This window comes from Chrysochloris asiatica, unplaced genomic scaffold (genome assembly GCF_000296735.1).
Source record: "Chrysochloris asiatica unplaced genomic scaffold, ChrAsi1.0 scaffold00094, whole genome shotgun sequence".
In the NCBI taxonomy this organism is placed as follows: domain Eukaryota; kingdom Metazoa; phylum Chordata; class Mammalia; order Afrosoricida; family Chrysochloridae; genus Chrysochloris; species Chrysochloris asiatica.
This window is the reverse complement of record NW_006408612.1, coordinates 3412618-3424358: the sequence shown is the minus strand read 5'-3', so window position 1 is coordinate 3424358 and position 11741 is coordinate 3412618. Positions and strand designations below refer to the sequence as shown.

The 11741-nt window shown below is 40.8% G+C and overlaps 1 protein-coding gene across 4 annotated transcripts in view; it reads right to left on the bottom strand.

Moving 5' to 3' along the window:
• Window positions 1–11741, bottom strand: part of RAPGEF4 (Rap guanine nucleotide exchange factor (GEF) 4) — a 411578-nt gene that overhangs the window by 108626 nt on the left and 291211 nt on the right. For 2 of the 4 annotated variants that reach the window (XM_006866643.1, XM_006866645.1), the window contains 2 exons: window positions 858–911; window positions 432–538 (listed from right to left, as the gene is read on the bottom strand). In XM_006866643.1, coding sequence (XP_006866705.1) covers window positions 432–538; window positions 858–911 — 161 coding nt within the window. The remainder of the gene's footprint in view (window positions 1–431; window positions 539–857; window positions 912–11741) is intronic. The other 2 variants (XM_006866644.1, XM_006866646.1) reach the window with 1 other exon arrangement.

The window sequence follows — 11741 nt, the reverse complement described above, 5'->3', positions numbered from 1 at the left end:
GGCTTTCTACTCCCGTAAAGATTTACACCTTCGGAAACCCTGTACAGGGTCGCTATGGGTCGGAACCGACTCGACGGCACTTAACAACAACAACATAGTGTTTCCAAAGAGTGGTTCAGGCCCTGTATACCCTGTATAGTGTTTCCAAAGAGTGGCTGGTGGATTTGAATCGCCAAACTTGTGGTTAGCAGTCCAATGCTAGCAAACAGAAATACACAACTGCAACTTTCTTCTCTTTGTTCATCACAGGTAAACCACTGTCCTGGCAAATTAGCTTCAGAGTAACTTCTGGGAATATTAAGACTCATTAAACCATCTGGACTCAAGACAACCTTAGAACTTCCAGAACCTGGAGACATTATGAAAGGTGAGCCCAATGTCACCAACCACAAATCTGAGAGGCCCAGAGTCTTAAGAATTAGTGCACGTACCTGTAAGTCTTTAGGTGGTATTTTCTATCTCTAATCATGTGAGGTGCCCGAGAAAGGATGGCATTTCGTAAAATTTTTCCAGCCCTGAGGATCTTCTCTGAAGGGACCTGGATTTTAATTAAGTGGACGGGGGAGAGTGGGGGGAGAAAAAAAAGAGGAGAGTTTACAGGAGGAAAACAAACTAGATGAATCCCAAAATCACTACTCAATCTGACTCTGGCTATGGAAAACATAACTCATTCATACAATGACTTGGTTCTCTCGTGTAACATGTCACTGTTTTATTCTGAGGCGTGAGATGCACTGAATATTTATTGTCTTTAGACCATGTGTCCAAGGGTTCCTGACGTGATGTCCTGACACATGAACCACCTTACTTAAGGTAGCTAGCTCTGATGGCTCATCAACCCACCTACGTCCCATTACCTTGGTAATGGTGTTAGCTGGATGAAGAGGAACGTGAGGTTCAATGAGAGGTGTCTGAAAAATAAAATGTTAAAGCAAAAGAAAATTAAACAAAAAATTCATTAAAGAAAATTATGGGTTTGGCAATAATAAGAAACATCAGTTTTTATAAAACTCAAAATAGAATTTAAAAAATAAAAAGTAAAACCAAGAGGTAAAACCTCCCTAAAAAACTTGAATGCATGAACATTCAAAGGGCAAAATTAGACCATTCAACTTGCCAACATTCAAATATAAATTATCATAAAATAAAATAAAATAAATCAGATAGGAATGATTCGATGTTTGTAGGCTTATATGAAGGGAGTAAACAGCCACTCAAAATATAACAAACATCAGAGCAAAGAAAAGAGCAAATCAAGATAAACAAAGAGATTCAAATGACCTGCACCAGCGCGTAGGGGTAAAGTGCTGACTCAGGAGGGCAATGAATGATATCATTTGCTCTCTTATAGTTAAGATTCTTTTTTTGGAATTTGTATTCTTAGAAAGAAACTTTTAATGTTTAAATGATGCTTCTTGGTGGTTCTATGTACACAAATCCCTAGACCCCACTAAGACAGAGTGTACCTTCTCTTTGTCTACACTATAGTACACAGTTCTCAAGGAACTCTGGTAGTGTAGTGGTTACGAATTAGGCTGCTAACCTCACGGTCAGCAGTTTGAAAACACCAGCGGTTCCGTGAGAGAAAGATAAAGTGTTCTGCTCCCGTAAAGATATATAACCTCAGAAACCCTGTGCAGGGTCACTATGAGTTAGAACCAACTTCACGGCACATAACCACCACCACCACACAGTTCTCAGGAGCCCTGGTGTACCGTAGTTAAAACACTCAACTGCACACCAGAAGGTCCATAGCCTGAAGCCACCAGCTGCTTGGTGGGAGAAAGTAGTAGTGGCAGTCTTCTTCTGTCACAGCGTACATCCCTGGAAGCGCTGTGGGGGCAGTTCAATCGGTTGCTATGAGTCAGAATCAATTGGAGGGCAATGGGTTTGGTTTGGTTATTCAGTTTTCAGGATTCAGTCAGGCCTATAAAAAGCTCACATCACTAACCAGTCTTCAGAAAAAGGAGTTTCTGAGAAGTTATTGGCAAACAGCTAATGAGTACCTCAGTGCTGCGGAAACCCCATCCTTAGCTCCCTTACTCTGAAATATCTGGTAACAGTGTTTCCAAATGGAGGGCAGAGAAACAATTAGTCAAAGTGTTGGGTGGAACCATCAATACAACCCTGTTGATGCCACCTCCAGAAGGTAAGAGAAGGTGGTAGGTTTCTTGTGAGACTGTGCTAGGAAGAATAATGTCCCTGAAGATGTCCATATCCCAATCACCAGAACCTGTGAATATGTTATGTGAAAAAGGGACACTACAGATCTGATTACATTATGGATCTCAAGATTGGGAGAATAGCCTGGATTATCTGGGTGGGCCAAATGTCATCATAAGGCTTTTTAACAGATGGAAGAGGGAGGCAGGGAAGTCAGAAGCACAAAGGTGGCAAAGATGAGAAAGGCTCAACCCAACGATGCTGGCTTTGAAGAAGAGGTGAGACACAAACCTCCAGAAGCTGGGAAGGGACTCTTTTACAGGGTCGCCAGAAGGAATACAGCCTTGCCTACACCTAAGCACAGCCCAGTGAGACCCATTTGGAACTTCGGAAAGACAGAACTACAAGATAATACATTTTTGTTGTTTACACCATTACGTCTGAAATAACTGTTTACAACAGTCATAGAAAACTAATACAGAGATTACACTATTCTGCTTTATACTCTAAAAGTCCTGTTTTTCAGAAACCAAAGCCATGACTGAAAATAAATTGGTAGATTTTTTCCTCTAGTCCCAAATTTGAAATATAATCAACGGGAAAAAAGAAAGATCAGTATAAAAATATTTTATGTATCTAAATATATAACATTCGTAGACATGTATAAACACAAACACTCCTTTTTATCATCCCCCAAATTAGATGTCAGCTTGAGGACTAAGGTGCACCTGACCCAAGCCATGGTTATTTTCAATAAGCTCATATGCATGCGAAAGCTGGACAGTGAATAAGGAAGACTGTAGAAGAATTGATGCCTTTGAGTTGTGGTGTTGGAGGAGAATACTGAAAGTGCCATAGGCTGTCAAAAGAACCAATAGATCCATTTTGGAAGAAGTGCAGCCAGAGTGCTCCTTGGAGGCCAGGATGGCCTAACTTCATCTCTCATACTTGGGATATATTGTGAGGAGAGACCAGTTGCTGCAGGAGGATGTCATGTTTGGTAAGGTGGAGAGGCAGAGAAAAAGAAGAAGACTCTCAGCGAGATGGATTTGCAACGTGTCAGCATCAATGGGCTCAAGCGTGTCGACAATAATGAGGTAGGCCCAAGATCAGGCAGTGTTTTGTTCTGTTGTGCATAGGTTCCCTATGAGTCGGCACTGACTCAATGTCACCTAACAACAACAATAACAAATTATAAAAAAAGAATATTAAAATTTTTTTTAAATCATAAATTGGATACTGACTTAATTACAACTATAATCTTGCTAAACTTACTGATTTAAACATTTCCATCACCTTGCTGGTATCAAGTAGAGTTTTCCTCTCTTGAAATCATTAGAACACAGATGCCAAGCAATATTAGTGTTTTAGCAGCACACTGTTTACAATTGGCAGAGACCAGGAATGCAACTCTGGTCCAATATTAGAGCAGCCTTAAACAGAGACTGACTTTGTCCTGAAACAGCCCAGGCTCCCTGTGGTGGACCTATTGATGGGAGAGAGAACGGGAGACGCCTTGAGACCACCTCCTCCAACAGGAAGGGAGAACTCTGTGATGTCAGATCACCTTGGAAAATGTTCAAAAACACGGGCCCACCAGTCCCAGAGATACATGCAGTTAAAATGTTTATTTCTGAGTTGTGAGTTCCCAGTGCTTATGTATCCCTTCTCCTCATATTAGATTAGTTGATGTGTCCATACTGTGCTTACATAACCCACTTGTAAACACCTTTGGTTAGTCTTGCAAATAGTAGTGGAAAACCATTTCTGGTTCCTTTCTTGGAGGAAAGAAGTACAAATCTATGTGGTCTACAGTAGAGGGCTATGAAATTTGCTTCTAAAGCAACCTTTTCTTTTCAAGAAAATGCCAACTTGACTTTGCAGTGGTCTTTGGGAAACTGATGGAGCTGGAGATCAAAGAAGCTGCCCATGTCTTTCAAGACTACTATTAACGAATATTTACTCTTTGCTAGGTACAGTGAAAATATTTGAAGGTGACATCACTTTTTCCCCCCTTGTAAAAATGGATATATTTTAACAAAAGGCTATGTTTATCCCTAGGTTTGTTTATCTTGTTGGAACCCCGGGAAGAAAGTGTAACAAAAGCCAAAGGAGGCATCACGTTTTAATCAAAATTTCCCTTGGATCCACAGTTTCTAAACTGAGAACAAGTACACAACAGTGTCTTTTAGTTAGATAATCCTCATGTCAATTCCAGAGTCAAGAGGCTGTTTAATCTGCTGCATTCTCAGAAATTTACCAGGCTCAAAGATTTTTGTTTTGGGGAAACATAATGCATGAATACTTTGAGAAGGGGTTTACAAAGAGGTTTAATGAGTGTTTTGAGAAGGTTTAAGAAAGCCTCCAAGGAACAGAGGGAAAGGAGAGAACATTTTATTTGCGGGGAATAGGCATTTGTCTTTGAAAGAGATGCTATATTCAGTTAAGCAAGAGGTTCTGATGTTCTGAGAAGTACCTTGTACCTAGAAGCCATGTGTGAAGTAGAGAGCATTTGAAATCTGTAGGCTGACTTTCTGGGAAATAAACACACAGGGGAATGCATGTGGTGCTATAGGATAAACACTAGACTACAAACCACAAGGGCAGCAGTTCAAACCCACCAGTTGCTCCTCAGAAATCCTATACAGGGTCATTAAGAGTTGGAACCACTCAGCAGCACTTAAAAACAACAACATTCTGAGTGGAATCCTGGGGTGGCACTGTAGGATAAGTACTGGACTGTCGACTGCAAGGTCGGCGGTTCAAATCCACCTGCCACTCCTCAGAAACCCTGTACGAGTCGCTATGAGTTGAAACCAACTTGAGTGCACTTAACAACCACAATAAATTATAAGCAGATTCCATTTTACTTGGACCTACAATCAACTCTGGTGGAAGTAGCAATCAAGAAATCAAACTATGTATTGTACTGGGCAAATCTGCTACAAAATACCACTTGAAAGTGTTAAAGAGCAAAGTCCACTTTGAAGACTAAGGTATGCCTGACTCAAGCCATGCTATTTTCAATAGCCTCGTATGCATGCAAAAACTGTACAACCAATAAGGAAGCTCAGGGAAGCATCAATGCATTTGAATTATGTTGTTAGTGAAGAATATTAAAGTACCATGGGCTGCCAGAAGCATAAACAAATCTGTTCTGGAAGAAGTATGGTTGGATTGCACCTTACAACTGCAAGTGGCGAGATTTTCTGTCTTGTACTTTGGACATGTTGTCTGGAAGGACCAGTCCCTGGAGAAGGACATCATATTTCATGAAGTGGAGGGCCAATGGAAAAGAGGAAAACTTCTCATGAGATGGATTGACACCGTGGCAGCAGCAATAGACTCAAGGATAACGATTGTGAGGATGTTACAGGATCAGGCAGTGTTTTGCTCTGTTGTATGAGTCAGAACTGACTCAATGGCACCGAACAACAGCAATACCAACATGTAGGATCAGCACTGGACTACAAACCACAGGTCAGTAGTTCAAACCCACCAGCTGCCTCTTGGAAACCCTATACAGGGTAGCTATGAGTTGGAACTGGTAGCGTAGTGGTTACGACTCGGGCTGTGAACCGCAAGGTCAGCAGTTCGAAACTACCAGCTGCTCCGCGGGAGAAAGATGAGGCTTTCTACTCCCGTAAAGATTTACACCCTCGGAAACCCTGTACAGGGTCGCTATGAGTCGGTTCCGACTCCACGGCACATAACAACAACAACAACATGAGTTGGAACTAACAACAACAATATGAGCCAAGGAGCTTTGGTTGCACAGCGATTAAGTATTCAGCTGCTAACAGTAAGGTTGGTTTAAACCTGTGGAAAAAGATGTGGCAATAGGCTTCTGTAAAGATTATAGCTTTAGAAACCTTATGTGCCCTAGAAGATTGCTGGGTCGGAATCATGTCAACATCGATGGTGTTTTGAAAAATGTAAGGTAGCAGTGGGACAGAGAAATGAGGGAAACAATTTCATGTTATAAACAGTTAAGTTTAATAGGAGAGGGAAAGAAGGAACATGGTGAATATCGGTGAAAATCAAAGCAAGAAGACCAGGCCAAAAGGCAACTCCAAGGATTTGCTGCCAGGCGCTTTAGTAATGTTTTCCTTACATACCCGTTCATGCTTGTTATCACATTATTTTATTATAACTCCTTCTTTTCTAACTGAGAAAATAAAGGTCGGAGACACTTAAGGGCTTGCCTTAGTTTACCCAGCTAATTACTGGAAGAGTTGGAAAATAAACCCAGCTCCCCCCTATCCCAGTGTCTATGCTGTAGGGACATTTCTCCAGCCCACCTGCATTTTTCTTCTCAAGACATCTCTGTTCACTCTTTGAAAGAATTTATGTTCTGTTTGAAACTGTTACTGAGAAAAGCGCCTGGCTACCAACCCTGATCTCATGAATTTCCCGCTACAAATATTCATCCTGATTAGTTTGAACTAATTATAAAAGCAGCTTTGTAGCAATAAAACATTTGGCATTGAGGAATTGTCTTATTACGTTAATTGCGTGGCAACCCAGTTGTTAACCACAGCAAAATGTCCTGGAGTGGAGAAAAGGAAGCATTAACAAAGCTCAGGCCAGGGCTCCTAGTGGAAGCTAGAAGCCTGGCAGGACTGCCCAACTAGAGATAGAACCAAAGCAGGGGTAGGGTCACTGCCAGTGCTGCTTCCTGTCCACTGCAAAGAGGGCAGTGAGGTCCTCACACACCCAATCTTCTTGCAGCCAGGGTGGGTTCCTGGCAAACAGAACCCGTGAAGGCCGGGGCTCTTGCAATGTACTGAAGAACACAGGAGGAGCAAAGAACTGGACTGAGGGCAAATAGGCCCAGGGCAGGCACAGCCACAGGGTGGTTGTAATAGGGCAGGGCTATCACATCTACCCACCCACCGATTTCCACCCTCTTGCTTTTCCATATCCTCCCAGGCACTCCACCTGTTGGACTGTATATCAAAACCAGGTGTATCAAAGACTAAAGCCTGTTATCATCAAGTCAACCCTAACTCATGGCGACCCATGTGTGTCAGTGGAGAACTGTGTTCCATAGTTTCCAATGGTTGATTTCTTTGGAAGTAGATTTCCTGGCCTTTTTTCCAAGGTACTTCTGAGTGCACTCAAGCCTCCAACCTTAATCACTTGGAACACCCAAAGATGGACAGTAGGATCGTGTGAAGTAGGGCCTCCAAAGAAAGCTTGTTCATTTTGTTTCCTAGGCTTGCCCTATGTTTTGACCTGTAGCCAGAAAACACATATCACAAGTCAGTCCTAAAAGGAATGAGCTTCTCTCCTTTTAAATTTTATACATTTCAACACATCATAATATGCTGAGGATAAAAATCCTTCCTTCCTTCATGAGCATGAAAGAATCCAAGCTGAGCTGCAAAAATGTGATCCTAGAAAGCTAGGGAGGCAAAGAAGACAGATAAAGGCAGAGGTATTCAGCTTCCTCTCTGCTTCTTCTTGGCTTTCTCTCTTGAAGACTTCCCTCAGGATTGACCGTAATTGGTTTTTGTTTGTTTCTCGAGAGGGGATGCATTCTACTGCTTTTTATTATGTTTATATTACTACTGAAAAGGAGAAAACAGTAAGGGGAAAATCTTCCTTTTGGCACCAGAGCCAATTCAGAAATACTAATCAGGTGATGAAAAAAAATGAATTTAGCCTCCAGTTCAGGATGCACAATAAGTCCTCAGTAGATTATAATGGAACACAGGCACTGTAATAGGCCTCATGGAAAACCATATTCAGAACCTTTTCAAAGGGGAGAATTCTTTTCACTCAAGTATTTGCTCACAGAAGCCTTTTGCAAGGAGCAACATTTTAAGCCAAGAGACAAGAATAACAAGCTAGATTAGGACACAAAGCTCGTAGCAGAACTCTGGTAACCCAGTACAATAAAAAGCCACAGAAGTCCACATCCAATTTGATTCAAGTATTAAACAAAGTCCTATTTATACAGAGCAATGAAATGTGCTAATGTCCATGAGTCTGATAAAGCATCTGGTCTACCTGAGTTTTGTTTCATCTTATTGGGGAAACAAAACTTCTATGGGTTAAACTATTAGTAAGAAAATATGAGTTAAGAAATAAAAGCTACAACATTCTGGATTTCAAATCCCCCCTCTCTCATTTCAGATGAGGAAATCTCTAGAAAGTGGGAAAAATTGTATTTTTTTTAAAAAAATGAAAATGATATACTTTCAGGAGTTGCAGTCCCTTCCTTGATTTGGTATTTTGGAACATTACAACCAAAGTCTTGGAAATTTATGTTTAATTTTTGCAATAATTATCAGTGCTGTCCCCCTAGTGCTGACCAGAAGAAATGAAAATGAGGGCTCCACCACCCCTAAAAAACTAAGCAAACTTCCCCACTGCTTGTTGCAACAACAGTTCTGACTCAAAGCAACCCTGGATGGGGTTTCCAAGGAGCAGCTGGTGGGTTTGAACCATTGATCTTGTGGTTAGCAGCCCAGTGCTTATCCTTCATCGCCACACCGAGTCTGGGGTAAAATGTAAGATTTTCCATTTCTGCCAAATGATGTTGATATCATTGGTCTGTGAACACACTTGAGGCTTCCAAATATTGAATGATTATCAGCAGCACCCTTTGTACACAGAATTTCATCATCCCTTACTAGAAGGTGATTCTTTCCTTAAGATTGGTTCTAATGGTGGCTAGGGTAGCGGTGCAGTGAGGTTTGCCGTCAGCAATACCACAGAATACCAGGCAAAGCAGATTCAGGGCAGACCTCCAAAACTCAGAACCACATAGGTAGGAATCTTGAAAAAGTTTGAAGGCTTATAGCTAGTGGAACTTGTAGCGGAAGTTAGAAATCACGAACTTTTGAATCTGCCGGGTTTAGTGGCCTGTAGCCAACAACTTGGGCAAGACCAAGTTGGGGAGCAGACACACCATGGAAAAACACCGCGGGAACCTCGGCGCAAAGGTGGACAATACACTTTGTCGGTTTTGCTTTGTTGTGATTTTTTTTTATTATTATCTGTTCATTGCTCTTCCCCCCCCCCCCACTATTTGTGTGCACCTCCATTCTGGAGACTAGAGGGGGTGCCTGAGAGAGTGGACACCCCTGCCCCCACTACTGGTGGGTTCTTCTACCACACATGTGCACACACTCTCAGCCCAAGAGCCAACCTTGAACTGTTGTGTTGTTTTTTTTAATATGGAAAAGGCCAGAACAAGCGGTGTGTAGAGGGAAAGAGAGTTTAAAAACAAAACAGGCAGAAAATTAAATTAAATCCTGAGGTACAGCATAACAACCAACAGTGGCATCTTGAAATCTATCAGATAGCTTTGAAGGCAAAAAGCTGAAAGAGGACATTAAAGTCATACCTATTTTAGGCTACAGATTTTTTTTTTCCTCCCCCTCCTCTCCCTTTTATGCGATAATAGACTACAGTATCCAATCTAGTTTTTCTTCTTGTTGTTGTTTTTCCTTGGTTTTTTTCCTGTTGCTGTTTGGCTATTTTATGCTCCCCCTTCCACCTCTGGGAGACTCTTTAACTCCCTTTGTTACCCAAGAAGAGAAAGCAACTGCTGCCATATAGTCAAGCTACAATCACACTCTATAAAACACCAAAATTCAGGCAAGAACCATTACCAACTGTCATACACCAGGGAGGCAGACAACACCTGTAAAAGTTACTCTGAGTTAATCAATAAAAATAGTGAAAAGGGAAGGCTACATACTGATCACATCTACCTGGAGGCAATCAGAAAAACAAAACAAAAAAACACATAATTCAGTATTAAAGCCACAGAAAAACACTAAACATGTCCAAGAAGCAAAAGCAGATGATCATATCAGCACATGTCCCAAAACAAGATAAAATGTCTGAGACAAATGACCTAGAGGTAGACCTGGACTCCATTTTGGAAGGAGGGGAGGCCTTGGAAATGTCTGAGAAGGAATTCAGAAAAATGATTATAAAATGTTTCAAAGCACTTTACAATGGAGTTAAGAAAAATAAGGAAGAAGTCAGGAAAGTGCTACAGGAACAATCAAATAAGATAGATACAGCATTGAAAACAATTCAAAACCTACAGAAAGAGGTCCAAATGATCAATAATAGAATATCAGAAATAGACAATACACTGAAAGGGCAAAGGAGTAGAATAGAAGAGATTGAAGGCAGAACCAGTGAGCTGGAAGACAAATCTCTCAATACCACTAAGATAGAAGAGCAAACAGAAAAAAGGATTAAAAAAATCTGAAGAAAGTTTAAGATTCATGTTGGATAACATGAAGAGGAATAACTTAAGAATTATCGGCATTCCAGAACAAAAAGAATCACACAAGTCCACAGAGGAAATAGTTGAAGAACTGCTAGAAGAAAAATTTCACTAACACTCTGAAAAGTGAAAAGTAAACATTCGAGAAGCTCAACGAACCCCAGGAAGGATAGACCCCAAAAGAAAATCATCGAGACATAGCATACTCAAGCTCTCCAAAATCAAAGATAAGGAGATATTCCTGAAAGCAGCTAAGGTAAAGAGGAGTGTTACATACAAAGGCAAGCAAGTTAGATTAAGCTCAGATCTCTCAGCAGAAACCATGCAAGTAAGAAGGCAACGAGGAAACATACATAAAACCCTTAAAGAAAAAAAACTGACAAACAAGAATCCTTTAACCAGCAAAACTATCAATCAAATATGATGGTGTATACAAAACATTTGAGGATAAACAGAAGCTAAGAGATTTTTCCAAAGCCAACCCTGTACTACAAAACATACTAAAGGGAGTTCTGTAGACTGAGGAACCAAAGAGAACAGACAACAACCAGAGTTGACATACGGGCAGCACCTCCCAGAATTAAATTGACAGAAGGGAGAGTCAAGAACAGAACATAACTAAGTACAAACTCAGATTCTGGGAGGTCAGTCTATGATCAAACCAATTATAATATAAAAAACAGTAAACAGGTAAGAACAGAGATCCAGATGGTGTGAAGGTCAGGTAGATTAAAGGATAAAATAGACTGCAATAAATTGAGGGAAAAATTAATGAACTATAAGTTAACCTCAAAGAAAATGAACACTTCTCAACATACCAGTAAAATGAAAATCCAAGAAGAACATGGAAACATTAAAACTTTGTGGAAACTCACAAGAAAACACACAAAAAGCATGAACTACTCAGCAAAGGAAGACACACAGAACAAAGAAAGCAGCAACACCACAAAAAAACAACAAACATAATGGCAACAATTAATCCATACCTATTGATAATTACGTAAGGAGCTCTGGTAGTGTAGTGGTTATGAATTGGGCTGTGAACCGCAAGGTCAGCAGTTTGAAACTACCAGCTACTCTGCAGGAGAAAGATCAGGCTTTCTGCTCCCATAAAGATTTACAGCCTCTGAAACCCTGTTCAGGGTCGCTATGGGTCAGAACCAACTTGACGGCACTTAACAACAACATTGATAATTATACTGAATGTAAACAAAAATGTACCAGTTAAGAGACTGAGGATGGCAGAATGGATAAGAAAACAAGATCCTTCAATATGCTGTCTGCAAGAGACACATCTCACACACAGAGACAAAAACAGAAT